Here is a 22,386-nt window from a genome sequence, read left to right as displayed (position 1 = left end):
TTTGAAAAATCGCGAGATCCAGCCATCCTGGGCCTGGAGTCTCACATGGCAACACCTAGCCAGAAGGGACTGGTGCGGCCACCGCTTTGACAGGGTGTCTGTCCCCAGGTGGCTGCAGCCCCCACCATCCCCAATTGCCTCACACCCAATCTGCTTTATCCATTTGCTCGTCTGACCAGGCCTCTGCACACCTCTATCCGCAGGACTGTACGAATCCACCACAGCAAGAGCTTAGAAAATCCCCAGGTCATGGACCATTCTAGAAGGTGGTTCACTAGCTGGAGAGAAGTGATGCTGCCTCCTCTCACCTCCTCCATCTGGCCCGGCTGAGCTGTGCTGCTCCTCAGACGGGCAGCCTCTAAGCAGTGCTCACATGGGACCCCTTCCTGATTCATTTACCCTCTTTTTTCTTCCAAACATTTTTACGTGCATATATATTAAAGATTTATTTATTTGTTTAAAAGGCAAAGTTACAGAGAGGCATAGGCAGAGAGAGAGAGATGTCTTCCATCTGCTGGTTCACTCCCCAAATGGCTGCAATGGCCAGACCTGGACCCATTGGAAGCCAGGAGCTTCTTCCGGGTCCCCCATTTGGGCCACAGCAGAGAGCTGGATAGGAAGAGGAGCAGCCAGGACTCGAACCTGTACCTACACGGGATTCCGGCACTGCAGGCAGTGGCTTTACCTGCTATGCCACAGCACCAGCCCCCATTTTTATATTTTTAAAGACACATTTTATTTATTTGAAAGGCAGAGTAACAGAGAAAGAGGAAGAAGCAGAGAGATTCCATCCACTAGTTCACCCCCCAAATGACTGCAATGGCCAGGGCCAAAGCTGGGAGCCTGGAGCTCCATCCGGGCCTCCTGCACGCACAGTAGGGTCCCAAGCACTTGGGCTATCGTCTGCTGCCTTCCTGGGCACATGAGCAGGGAGCTTGACTGGAAGCAGAGCAGCTGGGACTCACTGCAGTGCTCCGATACGGGTGCTGGCATTGCAGGTGGAAGCTTAGCCCACTGCACCGCGACACAGGCCCCTACCCTCTACCATTTAAACAGGCGAACAGGGGCGGGCATTCGGTAGAGTGGACAAGACGCTTGCGATGCCAGCACCCCATGCTGCATGCCTGGGTTTTAGCCTCAGCTCTGCCTCCAAGCCCGGCTCCCTGCTAACACACGCCCTGGGGGCAGCAGGGATGGCTCAAGGAGTCAGGTCCCTGCCACCCACGTGGGAGACCTGGGTTGAGACGTCAGCTCCCGACTCTGGCCTGACCCAGCTCTGGCTGTCGGCAGGCATTTGGGGTCAGGGGGAGTGGACCAGCAGATGGGAGATCCCTTTCTCTCCACCTTTCAATTGAAGTCCCTTTAAAAACAACATTGAAACGTCTTACAAAATGAAATGGGTTCTTGTCCCGGGGGCTACGAGGCAGCCTCCTGGCATCAGAACCCAGGGCTGCCCCGGCCTCCGAGCTGGGCGCCCAGGATGACGTGTAACTCACTGGGTTCCTTCCTCTCGTTGGGCTTGATGCAGCGGATGTATGAGGGCTCCTTGGAGATGAGGATCTCCAGGAGGCTGCTCAGGCTGTTCTTGAACTGCGTCCCCACCTGCGCAGAGAGAGCACGAGCCGAGTCGACGCCGCTGCTTCCCGGGGCAACACAGAGCGCGTGGCGCCTTACAACCCAACCCTCCGCAGGTGGCCCTGCCCCTTCTTCCCTTTGGCCCCACTGAGAGGTGGCTTTGGAGGCCTCGAGAAGTGGAGATGCTCAGGGCTGGGCTGGTGCCACGGAAGCTGGACACGCCGTCCGTCCAGGACGGCCACGAGGAGCGCTCCCGGGAATCCCGGGAACCCCGTGCTATAGCTGAGCCCTGCCACTCTCCGCCACCTCCCCTTGTGTTTCCTGACGCCCCCCCCCCCCTAAGTTCTGTGTTATTTGAGGATGTATTCCTCTGCCCTCTCCCCCGGGTTGGCCAGCCTGTTGAGGAGAGCTATCTTGGCTGGCTCGTTACTGCTGACCCCTGGCCTGCAGCAGGTGCACGAGGGAATGCCTGCAGGTGCACGAACAGGCGCGAACCACGCAGGAAGAACACATTTAGCAGGATCCATTACAGAGGGATGCTTCCAGAAATGGAGAGGGGCAGCGTCACAGTGCAGGGGACCCGAGGCCTGTGCGCTCCCAGGTGGCTCCTCTTCCCTCTCCAGTCCTTTGGGCGCATCTTGTGCACTCACCGTGGGCGGCCTCCGGCGGTTCTCCAACTCGGCCACCAGGAAGCATTCCCTGAGGATGCTGTTCTTAGACCTGCACAGCACCTGGACGTGAAGAGAAAGCGGCTGTGCGCTCGCTGTGTCCAAAATCACTAAGGGACCCACAGGAAGGTTGCAGAAGTGCGCGCGGGTGACAGAGCCACCCGCATCATCGTGAGCGCTCGCAGACTTTCCAGGCGAGAGCAGAGAGGATCAAACACGAAAGGACAGGGTGTGGAGACGCTGGGTACAGCAGTTAAGAGTCCTCTCGGGACGCCTGCATCCCGTATCAGCACAGTGTCGAGTCCCAGCTCCACTTCCATTCCAGCTTCCTGCTCATGTGCACCCTGGGAGGCAGCCGTGACGGCTGGGTCTCTGCCACCCACGAGGGAGACCTGGACCGAGTTCCCAGCTTCAGCCTGGCCCAGCCCCAGTCATTATGGGCACATAGGGGCATGAACCAGCAGAAGCAAGACCTCTGTCTTTAAATAAATATTATTTAAAAATACAGAAGGAAATGTTCAAAATACTACATCTAACTGCTTTCTCTACCTGCCAAGGTGTTTTCCTCTGCTATACGAAGCAAGAATTTCTCCCAACCCAGTTCAGCCATTACAGAATTAACTGGCTCTTTAAGAGCAATCTTGAGGGGCCAGCGCTGTGGCGTAGTGGGATAAGCCATTGCCTGCAGTGCTGGCGTCCCATGTGGGCACCGGTTCGAGTCCCGGCTGCACTGCTTCCAGTCCAGCTCGCTGCTGGTGTGCCTAGGAGAACAGCAGAGGACAGCTCACGTGCTTAGGCTCCCATACCCCCTTGGAGATCTGGGAGAAGCTCCTGCCTCCTGGCTCCGGATAGGCCCAGCTCCACTGCTGTGGCCATTTGGGGAGTGTACCTGTGGATGGAAGAACTCTCTCTGGCTCTCTCTGTAACTCTGCCTCTCAAATACATAAGTAAATCCTTTAAAATGTAGAGGTTTTTTTTTTTTTAATTTTTTTTTTTAAAGGCAGAGTGGAGAGTGAGAGCGAGAGACAGAGAGAAAGGTCTTCCTTTTGCCATTGGTTCACCCTCCAATGGCCGCTGCAGCCGGTGCCACACCAATCCGAAGCCAGGAGCCAGGTGCTTCTCCTGGTCTCCCATGTGGGTGCAGGGCCCAAGGACCTGGGCCATCCTCCACTGCCCTCCTGGGCCACAGCAGAGAGCTGGCCTGGAAGAGGGGCAACCGGGACAGAATCCGGCGCCCCAACCGGGACTAGAACCCGGTGTGCCGGTGCCGCAAGGTGGAGGATTAGCCTAGTGAGCCACAGCGCTAGCTTAAAATGTAGAAATTTTTAAATTTTTTTTAAAAAAAATCTCTGGGGGCTGGTGTTGTGGCCAACACCTGCAGTGCTGGCATCCCATAGGGGCATCAGTTTGAGTTCCAACCGCTTCACTTCCAATCCAGCTCCCTGCCGATGCACCTGGGAAAACAGCAGAGGACAGCCCAAGTGCTTGGGCCCCTGCACCCACATGGGAGACCCGGAAGAAGCTCCTGGCTTCAGCCTGACCAAGCCCTGGCTGTTGTGGCCATTTGGGGAATGAGCCAGCAGATGGAAGAACTCTGATCAAGTCTGTCTCTCCCTCTAACTCTGCCTTTCAAGTAAATAAAATAAATGTTAAGAAAAAAAGCCATCTCCAAGCTGTGGCACTCAGTGGAAAGAGCAAGGTGCAGAGTGCACGGTGCACTGGCACAGAGTGGGAGAGAGACGTCCATCCGCTGGTTCACTCCTCAGATGGCCACGATGGCCAGGCTGGAGCCAGGAGCCTGGAATTCCATCTGAGTCTCCCGTGTAAGTGGCAGGGGCCCAAGCACTTGGGCCATCTTACATTGCTTCCCCAGGTGCCTCAGCAGGGAACTGGATCAGAAACAGCAGCTGAGACTCAAGTCGGCGTTAGCCTGCTGTGCCACAATGCTGCCTCCTATTTTTTTTAAAGAGTTATTTATTTATTTGAAAGAGTTACACAGAGAGAGGAGAGGCAGAGAGAGGAGAGGCAGAGGCAGAGAGAGGAGACTCAGAGAGAGAGAAAGACAGAGAGAGAGGTCTTCCATCCACTGCATCACTCCCCAATTGGCTGCAATGGCCAGAGCTGTGCCAGTCTGAAGCCAGGAGCTTCTTTCTGGGTCTCCCACGTGGGTGCAGGGGCCCAAGGACTTGGGCCATCTTCCACTGCTTTCCGAACAGGCCATAGCAGGGAGCTGGATCAGAAGTAGAGCAGCCAAGTCTCGAACCAGCACCCCTATGGGATGATGGCACTGCAGGCCAGGGTGTTAACCCACTGCACCACAGCACTGGCCCCTCCTATTCTGTCTTAAAATGGAAATTCTGGTCCAAGCCACAACATGGATGAGCCCTGAGGACATCCTGAGCTTCAGCCCCGGTGGGTGAAGGAAGGGACAGAGATTTCTCTTCCCCGTGAGACACACACTGCGTGGACTGGATCGTGGCAGGAACGGCTGTGGCCCACAGAGAGGACAGCCAGCGAGGGGACACGGTTTCCAGGTTTTGTTGCTATTATTTTTAGATCTGTAGATGGGGTGGCTGGGGAGGGACCGTGAGCGAGCAGGCACAAGGTTCCATTTTTGGTTTGTTCTCCAAGTGTTCATAATAGCTGGGGCTGGGCCAGGGCCGGGACCAGGAGCCGAGAATTCAACCTGGGTCTCCCAGGTAAGAGGCCAGGACACGGCTACTTGTGCGGCCACTGCCGCCTCCCAGGGCTGCATCAGCGGGAATCTGGCTGGGCGCCAGCCAGGACTCGAACCCAGGGACTCCAATGTGGGACGTGGCGTCCTGACCACCAGGACAAATGCTGGCCACTGGCTGCTGGTCCCTCCCTCCCCCTTTTTTTTTTAAACCAGACGTCTCCACTCACGTGCTGGCCATAGGAACCATGCGTGGAGACCCACCCCACCCACAGGGACACCTGCCACAGGTCCCTGACAGAGAAGGGGTTGTGCAGGGGCTCAGCCGCAGATGGCGACTGCCTGGGGCTGAGGCCCAGAGGTAACTGTTCACCGGCCCGGGACACAGCAGTCCCACAGCAGGTGGGGAAAGCTCGGGGTGGGGGTGGGGGGAGGAAAACACTCCCCAGAGCATCCGGAAAAGGTGACCTTTACATGAAAGCCTTTTATTTGTCAGTAAATCCAGCAAAATCCAGTTTTGCCCCAAACAGGTAACTATTTCAACACAAAACAAAGGCTGTAAAGACCCAAGGTTTCTCTGCTGGGCGCGGCCAATGGAACCAGCAGCAGCTCCCGGGGCCCAATCCCGGTTCCTGCCCCACCCCACGGTCTGAGCCTGCGTGAGCGGGGACTGAGCCCGGCCTCAGGTCCTCGTGCTCGGGCCCCGTCACCCAGCACATTCTCACTGCACAGAACAGCTCTCAGCCTGGGTTCCTAAAGTCACCCCTCCCCGAGCACAGCCCGAGTCCCTCTGGGCCACAGGGCCTTTGCACAGGCCGGTCCCTTTGACCTGCCCCCAGTGCTGCAAAGCCACCCGCATTGAGGCTTCAGCTCAAGGCCATCTCCACAAAGGTATCTTCTCAAATTCCTCAATGAAAAGTGTCCCCTTTGGCAGCCGGCATTGTGGCGCAGTGGGGAAAGCCATCGCCTACGAAGCTGGCCTCCCATATGGGCACTGGTTTGAGCCCCAGCTGCTCCACTTCCAAGCCAACTCCCTGCTGATGGCCTGGGAAAGCCGCAGAAGACAGCCCAAGGACTTGGGCCCTTGCAACCTACCTGGGAAACCCAGATGAAGCTCCTGGCTTCGGTCTGGCCAAGCCCTGCCCACTGCGGCCATGTGGGGAGTGAACCAGCAGATGGAAGCTCTCGCTCTTGGTTTCTCCCTCTCTATGTAACTCTAAGTGTCCCCTTCAATTACAGTTCCTTGATCATTTCTTCCTGGTACTTTTCACTGATGAGTAACATTGATATAAAAAGATTTATTTATTTGAAAGCACTGCAGAGAGAGATGGAGAAAGAGATCTTCCATCTGCTGGGGTTCACCCCCAAGATGCCCGCAATGACCAGTGCTGAGCCAGGTCAAAGCCAGGAGCTCCATCCGGGTCTCCCACGTGAGTGCAGGGGCCCAAAGTCCTTGGGCCATCTGCCACTGCTTTCCCCAGGCCATTAGTGAGCTGGACGGAAGTGATGCAGCCGGGACACAAACTGGCACCCATATGGGATGCTGGCGTCACAGGCAGTGGCTTTACCCGCTACGCCACTGCACCAGCCCCTTTGATGTACACACGTATACGCCACCCCTGCCTCCAGCTGGGAGCCCCCGAGGACAGGGACTCAGTCTCGCGCACGGCTGAGACCCCAGAGCCGGCACACGGCGTGGTCCCACGCCCACTTAAACCCGTTTGTTGAGTGAGCAGCTCAGATGACCGTCAACGGCTGTGCTGGGACATGTACGCACGAGAACCATCAACGAGGCCACACCTCCCAGACCACGGGCACAGGCGACACGGGACCCGCAGAAGCACAGGGACCGCGTCCACACTTACTTCTTTCAGATGTCTGTAAAGGAGATCGTTGTTTTTCTCTAGGAACCCTGTAAAAACATTTGATAAAAACACCTGTTGGAATGGACGGCTTCTAACAGTGCGGTTCTGTTGCAGCTGATGGCGGAGGGGAACCCTGAAAGTCGTCTCCTAGAACAGAGCTCTCCAACCTTGGCCCTGTTGATACCTGGGGCCAGGCAGTAGCCCTGTAGGACACTGGGCAGCGTTGCTGGTGGCTGCTCATGCCGGATGCTGGTGGCACCTCCCCCACTGTGACATACACGCAGGTCTCCTGACACTGCCCCGGGTGTCTGGACCAGGTCCTCAGAAGTGAGCATAGCTCACGTGCTACACCCTGAACCCTGACGTTGTCACTTAAACCACAGCCTTTCGGCTCAGTCCTGTGCACAGGCTGTGGTCCAGGAGCAGAGAACCACACGCAGGGGACCACACAGAAGTAACGGAGGGGGTGGGCGTTTGCCAAGTGGGATCAGTTGGGACGCCCATGTCCGAGTGCCTAGGATGGAGTCCAGTTCTGCTCCTGATTCTGGCTTCCTGTTCACACGCACCCTGGGCGGCAGCAGGTGACGGCTCTAGTAGTTTGAGTCCCTGCCGCCCACGTGGGAGAGCCAGACTGAGTTCGCGGCTTCTGGGTTCAGTGTTGCGGGCATCTGGAGAGTGAACCAGTGGATGGGAGATCTGTGTGTGTCTGCCTCCCAAATAAATAAAAATTTATAGAGAGAGAAAGAGAGGGGATGGGGTGGGGGGGAGAAAGAGAGAGGGAGAGAGGGAGGGAGGGGGGAGAGAGAGGGAGGGAGAGAGAGTATATAGAGAGCCCCTCCCCCACACACGTGCTGGATCATTCCTCAAACACCTGCAACAGCCAGAGCTAAAGCCAGGAGCCAAGAGCTCACCCTCCCGGGGGTAGCAGGAAGCCAGCTGCCTGAGCCATCTCCACTGTCCACCAGGGTCCTTGCTGGCTGGAAGCTGAAGTCAGGAGCCAGACCTGGGACTCAAACCCCAGGCACCCTGGTGTGGAAGCCTGGGTGTCCTAACCCACATCCCAAGCTGCTAGCCCAGTGCCCAAACCTATTTCCTCTTGTACTGTTTGTAGGAAGGTACTTCAGAGAGTTCACCAAAATTAAAATTAAAGATTAAAAGAGTAATTTATTTAGGTGCAAAATGTTTTTGAAATCAATGCAATTTGAATGATCCATATTTTCCATGAACTTTTTGAAGTCCCTTGTGTGCATGGATTTCAAAAATAACTTGCTCCAACATGAACATCTTTTAATTGCATTTTCCACAAACTTTTGGGGCACACTGGTAGAGACCGCATTTTGCTCATTTATGCATCCACTGAGAGGTATTTATTGGGGTCATTCCCACCTTAGGGGTATTTGCCCCGAGTTTTGATTTAACCTGTAACTGAGCATTGCCACGCAGGGGAATGTGTCGTAGGGACAAGATGAGTACCAGAGGGCCAAGAAAAAAAAATACGCACATGAAGATGTCTAAGACAGTATTGTCTGGAAGAGAAAACACTGAAAACAAGCAGCGTCCACCCAGTAAGCCAGGGCACAGCCTCATGGCGGAGAGGACCTGCAGGTGCCCCAGGAAGTGCAGCTGCCGTGGCGCGGATGCAGGCGCTCCAGCTCTGCCGCGTCCCGCCTGGCTGGGTGACCCTCCCGACTCTCATGGGTGCAAAGGGGGAGAATGATTCTGTCCACGTCACAGAGGTAAAGAACCGAAGACAGGCACGGGATTAGCCCAGTGGATGAGACACCCTATGGGGTGCCTGGGTTTCGGCCCCAGCTCTGTTCTCCATTCCAGCTTCCTGGGGCCGGTGGGGGATGGGGGATGGGCAGCACGTGATAGCCCAAGTACTTGGTCCCTACCGTGCATGTGGGAGACCTGGATTGAGCTCCTGGCCCCAGCCTGGCCCAGCCCGGGCTGCTGTGGGCACTTGGGGGGTGAACCAGCAAATGCAAGATTAATTTCCCGAGTTCGTCCGTCCATCCGTCCGTCCTCCCTCCCTCCCTCCTCTCCCCTCCCCCCTAAATAAATTAATCCTAAGAAAAAGAATGTGAAGAAAGCAACAAGACAACCCCTAGACATGGAGAAAATACTCACACGCGGTGTATCTGATAAGGGTCCAGGATCCAGAATATATAAAGAACACTTACAACTCAAGAACAAGAAAAACAGGAAACCTGACTTGTCAGAGAGGCAGGGCAGGCGTGTGGCTCAGCGGTGAAGACCCCAGTGACCCCGTCCCGAGCTTCCAGGGGTCCGCAGACCCCGAGAGGCAGCAGAGGTGCTGCAGCTGTCCGGCTTCTGCCACCCACGCGGGAGGCCTGGGGTTGCCTCTCTGGTTCCCAGCTTCAGGCCCAGGCCTGGAGATGGAAGAGCAAACCAACAGACAGGAGCGCTCTCTCTCTCAAACTAATTCTTTTCTTTTTAAAATTTATTTGACAGTAGTTACAGACAGCAAGAGAGAGACAGAGAGAAAGGTCTTCCTTCCATTGGTTCATTCCCCAAATGGCCGCTACGGCCGGAGCTACGCTGATCCGAAGTCAGGTGCTTCTTCCTGGTCTCCCATGCGGGTGCAGGGCCCAAGGACCTGGGCCATCCTCCACTGCCCTCCCGGGCCACAGCAGAGAGCTGGACCGGAAGAGGGGCAACCGGGACTAGAACCCAGCGCCCATATGGGATGCCAGCGCCGCAGGTGGAGGATTAACCAAGTGAGCTACAGCTCTGGCCCAAACTAATTATTTTCTAAAAACAGGCACAGGATCAGAACAGACATTTCTTCAAGGGAGAAATACAAATGGCCAACGGGCACACGAGAAGACATCCAACACCCACAGCTGCTGGGAAACCGCAAACCCCAGCTCCGGGGCGTCACCTCCCTCTTCCATTCCCCAGGACACAAAATGAACAGAGACGACAGTAAGCATCGACCTGGCAGTGCAAAATCCAGAAGCCACACCCTGCTCTGGGAACAGACAGCAGTGCGGCCGCTGTGGGTAACAGCCGGGCAGTTCTTCTAAAGGCTTTTACCCAGAGTTAGGTATGACCCAGCCATTCTACGCCTAGGGACGCCCAAGAGACAAAGACCTACGTCTAGCCCAAAACTTACACGGCAATAGCCGTGGCAGCAGTATTCACAGTAGCCAAGAACAGTGCACCAGCCACCCGTCAGCCCGATGAACAGGTAACACAAGCGCTACGGCCACACGGTGGAGTATTACTTGGCAAGGAAAAGGAAGGGCAACAGGGATGACCCTTGAAAACATGATGCTACGTGGAAGAAGTCAGACGAAAAGACCACGTATGATTCCAGTCATTTCAAAGTGCCCAGAACCAGCCATCTGTGCAAACGGAAGGTGGGTGAATTTGTGGCCTCAGACTGTAGGGGCTGGGCCGCATGCGGCAGCTGGTAACAGGCACAGGTGTCTGTGCTGGTGACGGAATGTTCCAGGATTGACTGTAGTGAGGGCTGCACCAATGGATGAAACTTAGGTGGATGTGAACGGTGTACAAGTTACCTCTCAAAGAGGGGTTATAGGACGGACTTCAAAAAGTCCTCGGAAATTGCAATCAGAAGTTCACGGTGGTGCACACATTTCTGGAAGCCACACAGTTCTTTCTTTTCTTTCTTTCTTTTCTTTCTTCCCTTCCTTCCTTTCCTTCCCTTCCTTCCTTCCTTCCTTCCTTTCCTTCCTTCCTTCCTTCCTTCCTTCCTTCCTTCCTTCTTTCCTTCTTTCCCTCCCTCCCTCCCTCTCCCTCCCTCCCTCCCTCCCTCCCTCTCTCTCTCTCTCTCTCTCTCTCTCTTTCTTTCTGACAGGCAGAGTGGACAGTGAGAGAGAGACAGAGAGAAAGGTCTCCCTTTACCATTGGTTCACCCTCCAATGGCCGCTGCGGCTGGTGCGCTGTGGCCAGTGCACCGCGCCGATCCGAAGCCAGGAGCCAGGTGCTTCTCCTGGTCTCCCATGCAGGTGCAGGGTCCAAGCACTTGGGCCATCCTCCACTGCACTCCCTGGCCACAGCAGAGAGCTGGCCTGGAAGAGGGGCAACTGGGACAGAATCCGGCGCCCCGACCGGGACTAGAACCTGGTGTGCCGGCGCTGCAGGTGGAGGATTAGCCTATTGAGCCGCGGCGCCGGCCAGAGTTTTAGTGATATGCACTTTCCATGAACTTTTCAGAGTCCCCTCACATATAAAATCAATCAATAAAGTGAGAAAGTCATTTCCAGGCACAGGCAAGTGCGGGATCAGGCATCCTTTGGGATGGACAGGAGACACTTCCTCAGGGGGGATTTTTTAAAGATTTATTTTATTTGAAACATTACAGAGAGAGAAGGGGGTGGGGAGACGGGGGGAGACGGAGGGAGACAGAGAGAGAGAGAGAGAGAGAGAGAGAGATCGATCTTACATCCACTGTTCACTCCCCAAAGGGGCCACCATAGCCAGGGAAAGCTAGGAGCTTCATCCCAGTCTCCCATGTGGGTGCAGGAGCCCAAGGACTTGGGCCATCTTCCACTGCTTTCCCAGGCCATAGCAGAGAGCTGGATCGGAAGTAGGGCAGCCGAGACTCAAACTGGTGCCCATATGGGATGCCAGCACTGCGGACGGAGGCTTTACCCGCTATGCTACAAGGGAGCTGCGTCTGTGACTAGGCTGAGCACACACACACAAGGCCACATGCAAGGCCACGGCCTGCAGCCATGCCACTCACCCTTGGTGCAGTAGGTAACCTCTCCCGCATAGTGGAGGAGCCGGAACTCCATCCAGCCAATCCTCTTCCGGCCCTTAGGGCCAGCCAGCTTACGGCTACAAGAGAGAAAGACAGGAACTCAGCCCGCAGGCTCCACTGCAACGGAAGGGCCCCGATGCTTGAAGCAAAGGGTGGGGGTTGGGGGAGACGTTTAGGAAGATGACTAGCAGATGAAGGCTGGTGCCGAGAGCCGGCCACAGGGGCCCAGGAAGGCTCGCTGCCCAGTTCATCTGACTAAAGATGAACTTCTCTCCAAAATCAGATCCTGGGCCAGAGTCGTAGTGCAGTGGGTTAAAAGCCATACTTGCAACACCAGTGTCCCATACTGGAGTGCCAGTTTGAGTCCCGGCTGCTCCACTTCCAATCCAGCTCCACACTAATGCACCTGGGAAAGCAGTAGAAGATGGCCCAAGTGCTCGGGTCCCTGCACCCATGTGGGAGACCCAGATGGATTTCTGGGCTCCTGGCTTGGCCCAGACATCGCTGTTGTAGCCATCTGGGGAGTGAACCAGCAGTTGGAAGGGTGTGTTTTCGTGTTCATTCTTGCTCACTCTCTCGCTCTCCCTGCCTTTCAAATAAATAAATCTTTAAGAAAAATAAAATTTGACCTTCTCTCTCCTAAGTCCTGAGAGATAAAAATTCAAAAGTGAAACACAAGTGCATGCTACAAATGAAATCAGATCTATTTTCCCAGGTGATAGCCAAAAAACTGCTTTACTTCCTTACACTTGTGGGGCTTTAAAAAAGTAGAAGACTCAAGGAATATCCCGATTCAGATACTGACGCTCCAGAAATTAACTTTTTCTTGAAAGACAAAGGCACTTCAGAAAGTTCACAGAAATCAAAAGATGTGTTTATTTTTGGTGCAAAGAAATTGAAATCGTACATATCAATATCTTTAGAAAGTTCATGGAAAATGTACATTATGAAAAAACTATGCATGGATTTCAGTTTTTAAAACTTATTTGAAAGAGACAGCGTGCCCATCCACTGGTTCACTCCCCAGACGCCCACAAGAACTGGCAACTAGCAACTCAACCCAGGTCTCCCACACAGGTGCCAGGGGCCCGACTACTTGGGTCATTAGCTGCTGCCGCCCAGGGCGCACATCAACCAAGAGCTGGAATCAGGGGCAGAGCCGGGACTTGAACCCAGGCCCTCCGTCGTGGGACGTGGATGTCCCGAGCAGCGTCTCACACGCCGACTGTGGATTTCCTTTTATATTTGCACCCAAAGAAACTTCCTTTCATTCTATCTCCTCATGAAGCACGCTTTTTTAAAGTAGACTCAGAGAACACATATCCTGAGCGCACAATGTAATGAACCTTCCCATCCAGATCAAGACACAGAACGTGGCCAAGTCCACGAGCACTCTGACCCCAAGCCCTTTCCCAGCCTGAGCCTGACAGCTCACTGCCCGAGTCGGTTTGACTTAGTTCCGTGAGGTGTACAGTGGAACAACTGGGCATGTGCCGTGTCGTCTCATTCGAATGGTGACATGGTGCCCCATCTGTGAATGTAGCACAGCTTTCTCCCATCCCTGCCTCCCTTAGGCTCAGGCAACTTCACTCACTTTGCCTTTCGGTAACCTGCAGCAAGCCCGCCGTCACTAGCGCTGGCTGAGGCTCCGCCATGGCCAGGTTATTTATGTCGCCTCTGCCCGTGCTACGAGGCGGGGATGTCACTGACCCTATCTTGAAGAAGAGGAAACACAGATGCGGGAGCAGGGAGCCTGCTCAAGTCACGCGTCCTGGGTTAGAAAACGAGGTCATCACGACTCCAGGACGCGTGCCCTTAAATTCTGTCTAGATTAGTTTCAAGTTGATTTACTGGTCACATGGTTACATATAAACAACCCATCAGGCTGTGTGTTTCAGGTCTACACCCACCACTGTAGGTGTTTTATATCCGATTGTACGTGGGTACGTCTAAAATACAATGATCACTGGATAAAGCAAGACGCAAAATCTTTTCCAAAAGCCTACGCGGAACATGTCTGCATTTGATCTCTGCTGACAAAGGCAGGCACACGTGTGAGAGAACCACGTGAGAATGCCGTTTAAGAAACAGTTGAGCTTACGGGGAGCACCAGCCACGTGCCAAAGCCGACAGACACAGTCATCTCCCCCCACGCCACCACCCGTCCGATCAAGCACGTACGTTTGGAAGTGCGCGTGCTTGCCCACTTTCTCCTCCAATTTCTCCAGGAAACTCAAGTCGGTGGCGTGACCAGGCCGAATACACTCCTCGTCCTTCCAAGGAAACAGAGACGCCTCAGTCCACAGCAGCAATTCCAAGGGTAAACGCTGTCACCAGCCTCGGCAGAATGTTCTAAATTAAAATACTTCGGGGCCAGAGCTATGGCCCATGGGGTCAAACTGCCACCTGTGACCCTGGCATCCCATGCTGGAACACTGGGGCAAATCCAGCTCCCTGCTAATGTGTCTCAGAAAACACCCCCCTCTCCCTGCTACCCATGTGGGAGACCCAGATGGAGTTTTGGGCTCTTGGCTTCAGCCTGGACCAGCTCTGGCCATTGTGGGCATTTGGAGAGTGAACCAGCAGGTGGAAGATCTTTTTCTCCATCTCTCCTCCTCTGTCACGCTGTCTTTCAAATAAATACAATTTTTTTAAAGGAAGTTATGAGACCAGTTGAGACCACCCTTTCACGCTTCTCAAGCCCCCTCTTCCTGTTCCTAGTTTGGGCCTCAACAAGACAACATTTCACTGATCCTCTCAATCACTTATGCATGAATCAACTCAACAGTTGACTTAAAGAACTTGGTTGAAGTTAGGACAAAATTTTTTTTAAGATTTCTTTATTTATCTGAAAAGCAGAGTTACAGAGAGGAAGAGCGAGAGAGTGAGAGAGCTTCCACACGCTGGTTCACTTCCCAGATGGCTACAATGGCTGGAGCTGGGCCAGACTAAAGCCAGGAGCCAGGAACTCCATCTAGGTCTCCCACATGCATGCAGGGATCCAAGCACCTGGGACATCATCTGCTGCTTTCCCAGGCGCATTAACAGGGAGTTGGATCAGAAGTGGAGCAGCCAGGACTTGAACTATCCCCATACAGGATGCCTGCGTTGCCACAGCACAGGCCCCCACCCTCCTCCCACCCCCTTTTAAAGACAAAATTAAGAGGTAATTCTAATGTTTCCAATTCTATATGGAACATGAAATTCCAGCACGAGTTGATTAAGATATTTAGAAGTACTGGAGTTCAGCAACGTATGCCAACACTGTCCATAAACTAGGTTTTGTCAGTTCTTGCCCAGATGTCTACACGGCACGCCCCTTTCCTCGTTCACATCTTTGCTCCAATGTCCCCTGCTCAGGGAGCCCCTGCCTCACATAACCCAAGATGGGACCCCTCCCCTCCCTGCCAGCAGCTTTTCACTGGTAGGATCTCTGTTGTGCGCATGAAGCCGTCTGTTCCATCTTTCCACGCTAAAACTTAAAGTCCGAGTTTGATCTGTTTTGTTCCCCTCTGAGTTCCAAAGCTCATGGCCCCACCCCAGCATCAAGTAAGCACTTGACATGGGTTTGGCGAACGGATGAGGAGTCCGGATGCTGACGGTGCAGCAGCACGGTTCTGTGAGTGCCACATGCATTACCCTTCAACTTGTCCTCACCCCTTCGCTCTCCCCGTTTACAGATGATGAAATGAGAGCTTGGGGATGTTCGAGTCACCTGCCCAGTGTGACACCGTGAAGCCAGGTGGCATCCGTGTCCCAGGCAACCACAGCCACCCCAGCAATGTCCCCGCTGTACTTTAGAACACTGGGCTCCCTGAGCAGGTAGTGGCAGTGGGGGTGGGGGAAGAGGAAGGGTGAAAGGGACCAGTTGCTACAAGGACTCCCCTGGTCTCGGCTGCTGCTCCCGCCTCTGGAAGGCAGCCACGTGGGCTTTCTCCCCTGGCAGTGGGCACTCAGGTCCACCGATTCCAACGTGCAGACCTCAGTTACAGCTCCGGGCAGGAGTTCAGCACAGACGCTCAACCGGAAGCCTCAGTAACCCAGGGGATTCCACGCTCCGCCCTTCGCAGCTCAGCTGGGGAAAGAGCCCTAGAGAGGGGTGGGCTCCGAGTCCACGGGGGTGGGCTCACCAGGATGGAGATGATGCCTTTGTGCCTCTCTTCTACCAAATCGCAGATGATCTTGTTGTTGAAGTACTGGATTGGCTCCCACTGAAACGGCGGAGAGGAAAGAATTCTCCAAGAGGTGTTTAGACGAGCAAAGCAACAACAACCACAGTGAAGCGGGTCAACATGATTTTCCAAGGCTGTTTCCCTGATTTTGTTATCCAGTTTTTTTTTTTTTTTTTTTTTTTTTTTTTTGACAGGCAGAGTGGACAGTGAGAGAGAGAGAGAGACAGAGAGAAAGGTCTTCCTTTTGCCGTTGGTTCACCCTCCAATGGCTGCTGTGGCCGGCGCACTGCGCTGATCCGAAGCCAGGAGCCAGGTGCTTCTCCTGGTCTCCCATGGGGTGCAGGGCCCAAGGACCTGGGCCATCCTCCACTGCACTCCCTGGCCACAGCAGAGAGCTGGCCTGGAAGAGGGGCAACCGGGACAGAATCTGGCGCCCCGACCAGGACTAGAACCCGGCGTGCTGGCACCGCAAGGCGGAGGATTAGCCTAGTGAGCCGCAGCGCCGGCCTGCTATCCAGTATTAAAGCAATAATCCCCCCTCTCCCCCACCGGCTCCGTGCGAGGCCCGGCCAGCTCAGTCCGTGGAGCCTGAGACCCTTCAAACAACGATGCTCCCCTAAGGAAATGGAACTGCTGATTAGTTGATCGATCGGTTTATATGTGGTGCAATATTGCCCTGTGCCCTAACGTACATGAGTGTTACATGTTAATCAAAAAACGGAAACTTGAGATTTTTCTATCAGAATGGTTTCCTAGGAAGTACGCAGAGGAAGAGTGGGAAACAGGCCTTGGCACATGTCGGAACCTCTCTGGTGCAATGCCACTTCTGAGCCAGAGGGAGGCTCCGCGAGGGTGCGTCCCCACCTGTACCTCGATGCCTTCCGCTTCGTATTCCGCCTGCTCCGCCTTCAGGGTCCTCTCTATCAACAGCTGCTGGAGTTTCTCGTTGCAGTAATTGATACAGAACTGTTCAAAACTAGAGACACAGCGCTTTAAGGAACTCCCGTGCCAGAACTACACTAATTTTTTACAAAACCTTAACCCATGTAACAATATTTTTTAGTAGAGGAAAAAGCAAAACAAGTTATTTTTACTAAAATAATTTACTAAACAAATCATAGGATTCAAGTTAAAAATAATTATAATGGTTTTTCCACTTCTAGAATGATCTGTGAATTAGGAGCGATACAAACATAGGGAATATCAGTTCTGGTAGCGCCAGAGATACTTAAATCAACCAAAGCCATAAGGAGGGCCAGGGGAGAGGCAGGTGAGGAGGGTGCTATGGCTTGGGCAGGAGCCCAAAGGGCCCCTGTGTTAGAAGCCTGGTACGCAGCGTTGTGATACTAAGAGGAGGTGTCTGGTGGGACAGGCTCAGATCGCTGGGGCTGTGCCCTCGGAGGGGGCGAAGGCTGGTCTTATGGAGCGAGTTGTCGTCAAAGGCAGAACCACCCCCTCGAATCTCTGACCACACGCCTCCTCCCCTGGCAGCCCCGCCACTGTCACACCACCCACCACGTTGTGACGGAGCCGGGAAGGCACCTGTCACAGGAAGAAGAAGTGGCAGTGGGGCCGCCCGATCCTGGACTTCCTGCTGTGCACACCGTGGGCTAAGGAGCCCTCCTTGTCCTTCTAAAGGACCCAGCCCTTGTGGGTCACAGCGGCCCCAACAGAGCTCACCCGTTCTTGTCGAAGACTTCAAACCCGTAGATGTCCAGCAGCCCGATCACGGTTTTCCTGGTGAAATCCTGGGTGGAACAACACACGGCATGAACGCCTCGGTCTGGTGCTTCGTGACACCCCGAACCCTGCCCCTGAGCCCAGAGCTGGGCCGTGGATTCCAACAGGGGCTCACAGAGAAACCTCTGGGGAAAGTGGTTCTCATGGCCTGTTCCTCCTGTCTGCAGCCTGCCTGCACCCCACCGTGGCCCCCACCCCGGCACTGTGGGTCAGCCCCCTTCACCTCTCAAGTTCATGGTCAGTCCATAAAGAAATGCCAAAGTGGCAGAGTGAAGAAGATGCTAGCCCAGGGGAGGAGACGGGGCTCGAGCCGCAGCTCCTACAGAACCCAGTGTTATCCGGCAAGGGTGGCTGTTGCAAGACAAGGCTATGGCTCGACTGTGCTCCTGGAAGCCCATGTGGTGGGAGCTACCCTCCCCCCCAAATTCCTACATTGGTGATATTCAGATGAAGGACCTTCGGGAGGTGACTAGGATTAGATGACGTCACGGCTGGGGGCAGAGGACATCCATGATGGCATCTGTGGCTTTTTAGGGGGCGGTGGATGCGAGGTGTGAGTGCACTTGCTCTCTTACTGCGGGATGCCCTCCACCATGTGGGTTTTTTTTTTGGGGGGGGGGTTGACGTTGCAGTGTAGCAGAAAAAACCACCTCCTGTGGAACCAGCATCCCATATGGGTGCCGGTTTGAGTCTCAGCTGCTCCACTTCTGATCCAGCTCCCTGCTAATCCACCTGGGAAAGCAGTAGAAGATGCCCCAAGTCCCTAGGCTCCTGTACCCACATGGGAGACCCGGATGAAGCTCCTGGTTTTGGTCTGGCCCAGCCCTGGCAGTTGTGGCCATTTGGAAAATGAACCAGCAGATGGAAGACCCTTCTCTCCTCTTTCTCTGTAACTCTACCTTTCAAATAAAACTTTTTTAAAAAAAGTTTATTTTGGTCCAAAAAAACTTGAAAATCCCTGCATACAAGGGGTCTTCAAAAGGTTCACAGAAATGTATGTAGGAAAAATCTAGGCATGGATTTCAAAACTTCTTTTTGTTTCAAAATAAATTCATTTTCTAATTCTACTTTTCCATGATTTAAAAAAATTTTTTCCATGACCTAAAGTGCCCTTGCACCATTGGTAATATTGACAATTGCTGTGTACACCTGGAGCCATCTGGTCAACCACACTTTGCTGTTGTTGTTCTAAAGATTTCTTTACTTGCCAGGCAGAGCAGCAGCAACAGAGGGAGCTAAAGAGAGAGAGAGAGAGAGAGAGAGAGAGAGAGAGAGAGAGAGTGAGAGCGAGCTACAGAGAAAGAGAGAGAGATCTTCCATTTGCTGGTTCACTCACCAAATACTTGTAACAGACAAGGCTGGGTCAGGCTGAAGCCATAAGCCCAAACTGCATCCAGGTCTCCCACGTGGGTGGCAGGGCCCAAGCGCTTGGGCCATCCTCCGCTGCCTTCTCAGGCGCACTAGCAGGGAGCCAGATCAGAAGCGGAGCAGCCAGGACTCAAACTGGCGCTCCGATATGGGATGCTGGTGTCGCAAGCAGTGGCCTAACCCACGGCTGCGCTATGCCACCCCTTCAGACCGTGCTTTGGGACATGCTACAGAAGTCGTGAAGCATTCCTGCGAGCCAACCACGTGCTACCCACGGGAAATGTGGACAGGCATGCCGCCTGCCACCAGGCCCTTCCAGTCTGTCCTCGCAAGTGCTTTCCAGCGACTGCGTGAGCGACAGCGAGTGACGGGAACTGCACCAGCCAACCTTGTTCACCAGGGACGAGTTGATCTTGCTGACCAGCCACGTGAACGTCCGTCCATAGACTGCCTTCGCCATAGCATCTCTGGCGTAGACAGACAGTTCTGGCGACAGTGGGCAGATCACCTGAAAGCAATGGCAGGGTCACGGTGGATTCCAACAAAGACCCATTTCCAACGACGACCCCACTGATCCGCTCCCTCCGTCGTCCTCACCGTGGCGATCCACTTGATCTCGTGTGTGTCCAGGACAACCACGAGCAAAGGACACTGCCACCCCGCCCGCCCGTGTTCCTCGAGCACCCACTGTGTGCCAGGCAGTGCGCTGGGTGGCTACGACCCAGTCACGACCATGACACACGCAGACCCGGCCCATGTGGGTTCACAGTTCAGTGGGAGGTGTGGATGGAGAGGCATGTGAAGAGCCCCCCGGAAAGGGGTCATCACACGTGGGGCTTTGAGGTGGAGGTGGGTGCTCTCCGAGGAACTGATCCCCGGGGCTGAAGGGTGACAAGCATAGGGAAAAGTGTTTGGGGAGAAGGAACAGCATGTGCAAAGGGGAGGTATGGCAAGGAGAAGGTGTCCATGGAGTGTGTGGCTGTGGCGGTGAGGATGAGGCAGGAGGCACCAGCAGGAGCTGGACCATGCAGGGCCTGGCAGGCTAGGTTCAAAGGTTTGGCCTCTCCGGGGGCCACACCCCACTGATCCGCCCCAGAGAAGGGGGCAGGTGCACGGGCGCCAAGAGCCATCTTACCTCCTCCGTCTTGGCTTCAATCTTTCTGTGGGTGAGAGCTTCCAGCAGCACCGACGGGTAGATGCCCAGGAGCTGAACAGAAGGAACCCAAAGTCCATCAGTCACCGGCCTGACTTCCTACCAAGAGCCCACGGAGCTCCAGCCCAAGCCTTGAGTCATCGGCGCGCTCCAGTCCCAAACAGACCACTGCCACCTGGTGGCCAACCTCTCTAAACCTCCCATGGGTCCCCCCCTGATTCTCTCAGCCGTGGACCTAGCTGGGAGCCACCCTCAGCCCCGCCTCCCTCTCCCATCCCCGGGGGCTCCCTCTGTTGTCCTCACCTTGGCGATCCACTTGATCTCGTGTGTGTCTGGGATGGCGGCACAGCCCTGGGCGTCTTCTTCAAAACAAACATTGCCCAGGTGCAGGACGCTGGCAAGGATCCCGAAGAGGTTCTAGGTGGGCAGAGGAGGGCATAGAATGACACCAGCAGCGGCGCCCCAGGCCATCACCTGCCTTCAGATGCAGCCCCCACCTCGCTGAGCCCAAACCCCCCTCCCTGACCCCTCCCCCCTCAGCAGGTACCGAGGAGCCACTTCTGATGTGCAGCAAAGGGGGCGGAAGCTTCGCCCTGTCTCCAGCACAGGACGTCACAAACACCAACAAGTCAATTTACTTTTTTTTTTGCAAAAGAAATCACGCTCACAAAATGTTTCATAACAAACTTGTCTCCGATAAACCCCACCAATGAATCACTGAGTTTTCAAACACCAGGCTCCAAGATTTTTTTTTCTTTTTGGGCTGAACTCCACTGTGGCCCTTGAAAGATTAATAACCTAACAATCAAAGTAAGGGAAGAAAAAACGCTAACACAAAATGCTTACAAATCCCACTTTTTGCAAGAGACTTCAACAGATGATTGATTAATCCTACAATTTTGAGAGATGTGCATTATTGAGATTGGATTCGATTTAGGGGAAGGTGAACATGATCTTCTCCAAGCCGCTCCTGGAGAAACGCAGCTGTCAGATAAGACACACGGCGCCCAGCGAATGCTTGCATTTCAAAGCAGAAGCAGCAAAATTTTTAGCATATTGGCCGTGACATTTAGGACCTGTCCATACCCACAAGGTCTTCGTTGTTTATCTGAAATTCACACGGGTGCCCTGTGCTGCAGGGTCTTCAGACGTCTAAGGGAAAGGCTCCCTATGAGAAAACAATGCCCGGATTTAACGTCTTTGGCACCCAAATAAACTTAGCTTTTAGTTCCATTTTTCTATGAGTTTTTGGAAATACTCTGGTATTTGTTCTCTGCTGAATCTGACCCCCTGACCGCAGGCACCAGGGAGGCGGGATCACCTCCTTAACGCCAGCCAGGACCCCAGGGCCCGTACCTCCAGGTCAGCTTCCGTGAACTCGATGACGGAGAAGGCGTTGGAGACGGTTTGCCAGTCGTTCTTGTCGTTAATGGACGACTCTTTGGCACAACGACCCTGGGACAAAACTGGGTCACTTAATGGCATATTTTTTTTTTTTTGACAGGCAGAGTGGACAGTGAGGGAGAGAGACAGAGAGAAAGGTCTTCCTTTTCTCTTGGTTCACTCTCCAATGGCCTCTGCAGCTGGTGCGCCACGCTGATCTGATGCCAGGAGCCAGGTGCTTCCTCCTGGTCTCCCATGCGGGTGCAGGGCCCAAGGACTTGGGCCATCCTGCACTGCACTCCCGGGCCACAGCAGAGCTGGACTGGAAGAGGGGCAACCGGGACAGAATCCGGCGCCCCGACCGGGACTAGAACCTGGTGTGCCGGCGCCGCAGGCGGAGGATTAGCCTAGTGAGCCACGGCGCCGGCCTTAATGGCATTCTTATGAGGACAGCAAAGAGCACAGCATACAGTGAAACGGTCCTCTCCACAAGCACGCACAAGCTAGTTCTGCAACGCACAAAACTGAGGGGGAAACAGGCTTCACTCTGCCTAGCATACGATGGCCAAATGCTACTTTTTTCCAGATGTATTTGGAATTCTATTTTTATAAAGATTTTTTAAAATATTTATTTATTTATTTGAAAGTCAGAGTTATACAGAGAGAAGGGGAGGTAGAGAGGCAGAGAGAGAGCGAGCGAGCGAGCTCTTCCACCCGCTGGTTCACTCCATAACTGGCTGCAACGGCCAGAGCTACACCGATCTGAAGCCAGGAGCCCAGAGCCTCTTCCAGGTCTCCCACGCGGGTGCAGGGGTCCAAGGACTTGGGCCATCCTCTACTGCTTCCCCAGGCCATAGCAGAGAGCTGGATAGAAAGTGGAGCAGCTGGGTCTTGAACCGGCACACATGTGGGATGCCAGCACTGCAGGAGGCGGATTTTACTTGCTATGCCATAGCACCAGCCCCTTATTTATTTATTTATGTACTTATTTATTTGAAAGGCAGTTATAGGCAGAGGCAGAGGTGCAGAGAG

At 54.2% G+C, this 22,386-nt stretch overlaps 1 protein-coding gene across 3 annotated transcripts in view; it reads right to left on the bottom strand.

The window, feature by feature from the left end:
* The window catches only part of MYO1H (myosin IH), a 115,945-nt gene that overhangs the window by 15,914 nt on the left and 77,645 nt on the right, over nt 1–22,386 (bottom strand). For 2 of the 3 annotated variants that reach the window (XM_089322894.1, XM_089322895.1), the window contains 12 exons: nt 21,328–21,426; nt 20,275–20,388; nt 19,954–20,025; nt 19,207–19,326; nt 17,391–17,458; nt 16,575–16,686; nt 15,669–15,749; nt 13,720–13,811; nt 11,521–11,615; nt 6,783–6,829; nt 2,226–2,306; nt 1,497–1,602 (listed from right to left, as the gene is read on the bottom strand). In XM_089322894.1, coding sequence (XP_089179020.1) covers nt 1,497–1,602; nt 2,226–2,306; nt 6,783–6,829; nt 11,521–11,615; nt 13,720–13,811; nt 15,669–15,749; nt 16,575–16,686; nt 17,391–17,458; nt 19,207–19,326; nt 19,954–20,025; nt 20,275–20,388; nt 21,328–21,426 — 1,087 coding nt within the window. The remainder of the gene's footprint in view (nt 1–1,496; nt 1,603–2,225; nt 2,307–6,782; nt 6,830–11,520; nt 11,616–13,719; nt 13,812–15,668; nt 15,750–16,574; nt 16,687–17,390; nt 17,459–19,206; nt 19,327–19,953; nt 20,026–20,274; nt 20,389–21,327; nt 21,427–22,386) is intronic. The other variant, XM_051835869.3, reaches the window with a different exon arrangement.

Source organism: Oryctolagus cuniculus, chromosome 21 (genome assembly GCF_051225735.1).
Source record: "Oryctolagus cuniculus isolate XC-2025 breed Fujian yellow rabbit chromosome 21, ASM5122573v1, whole genome shotgun sequence".
Classification (NCBI taxonomy): Eukaryota; Metazoa; Chordata; class Mammalia; order Lagomorpha; family Leporidae; genus Oryctolagus; species Oryctolagus cuniculus.
Note: the sequence above shows the minus strand (reverse complement) of the source record. Positions and strands in the feature narration are given on the sequence as shown.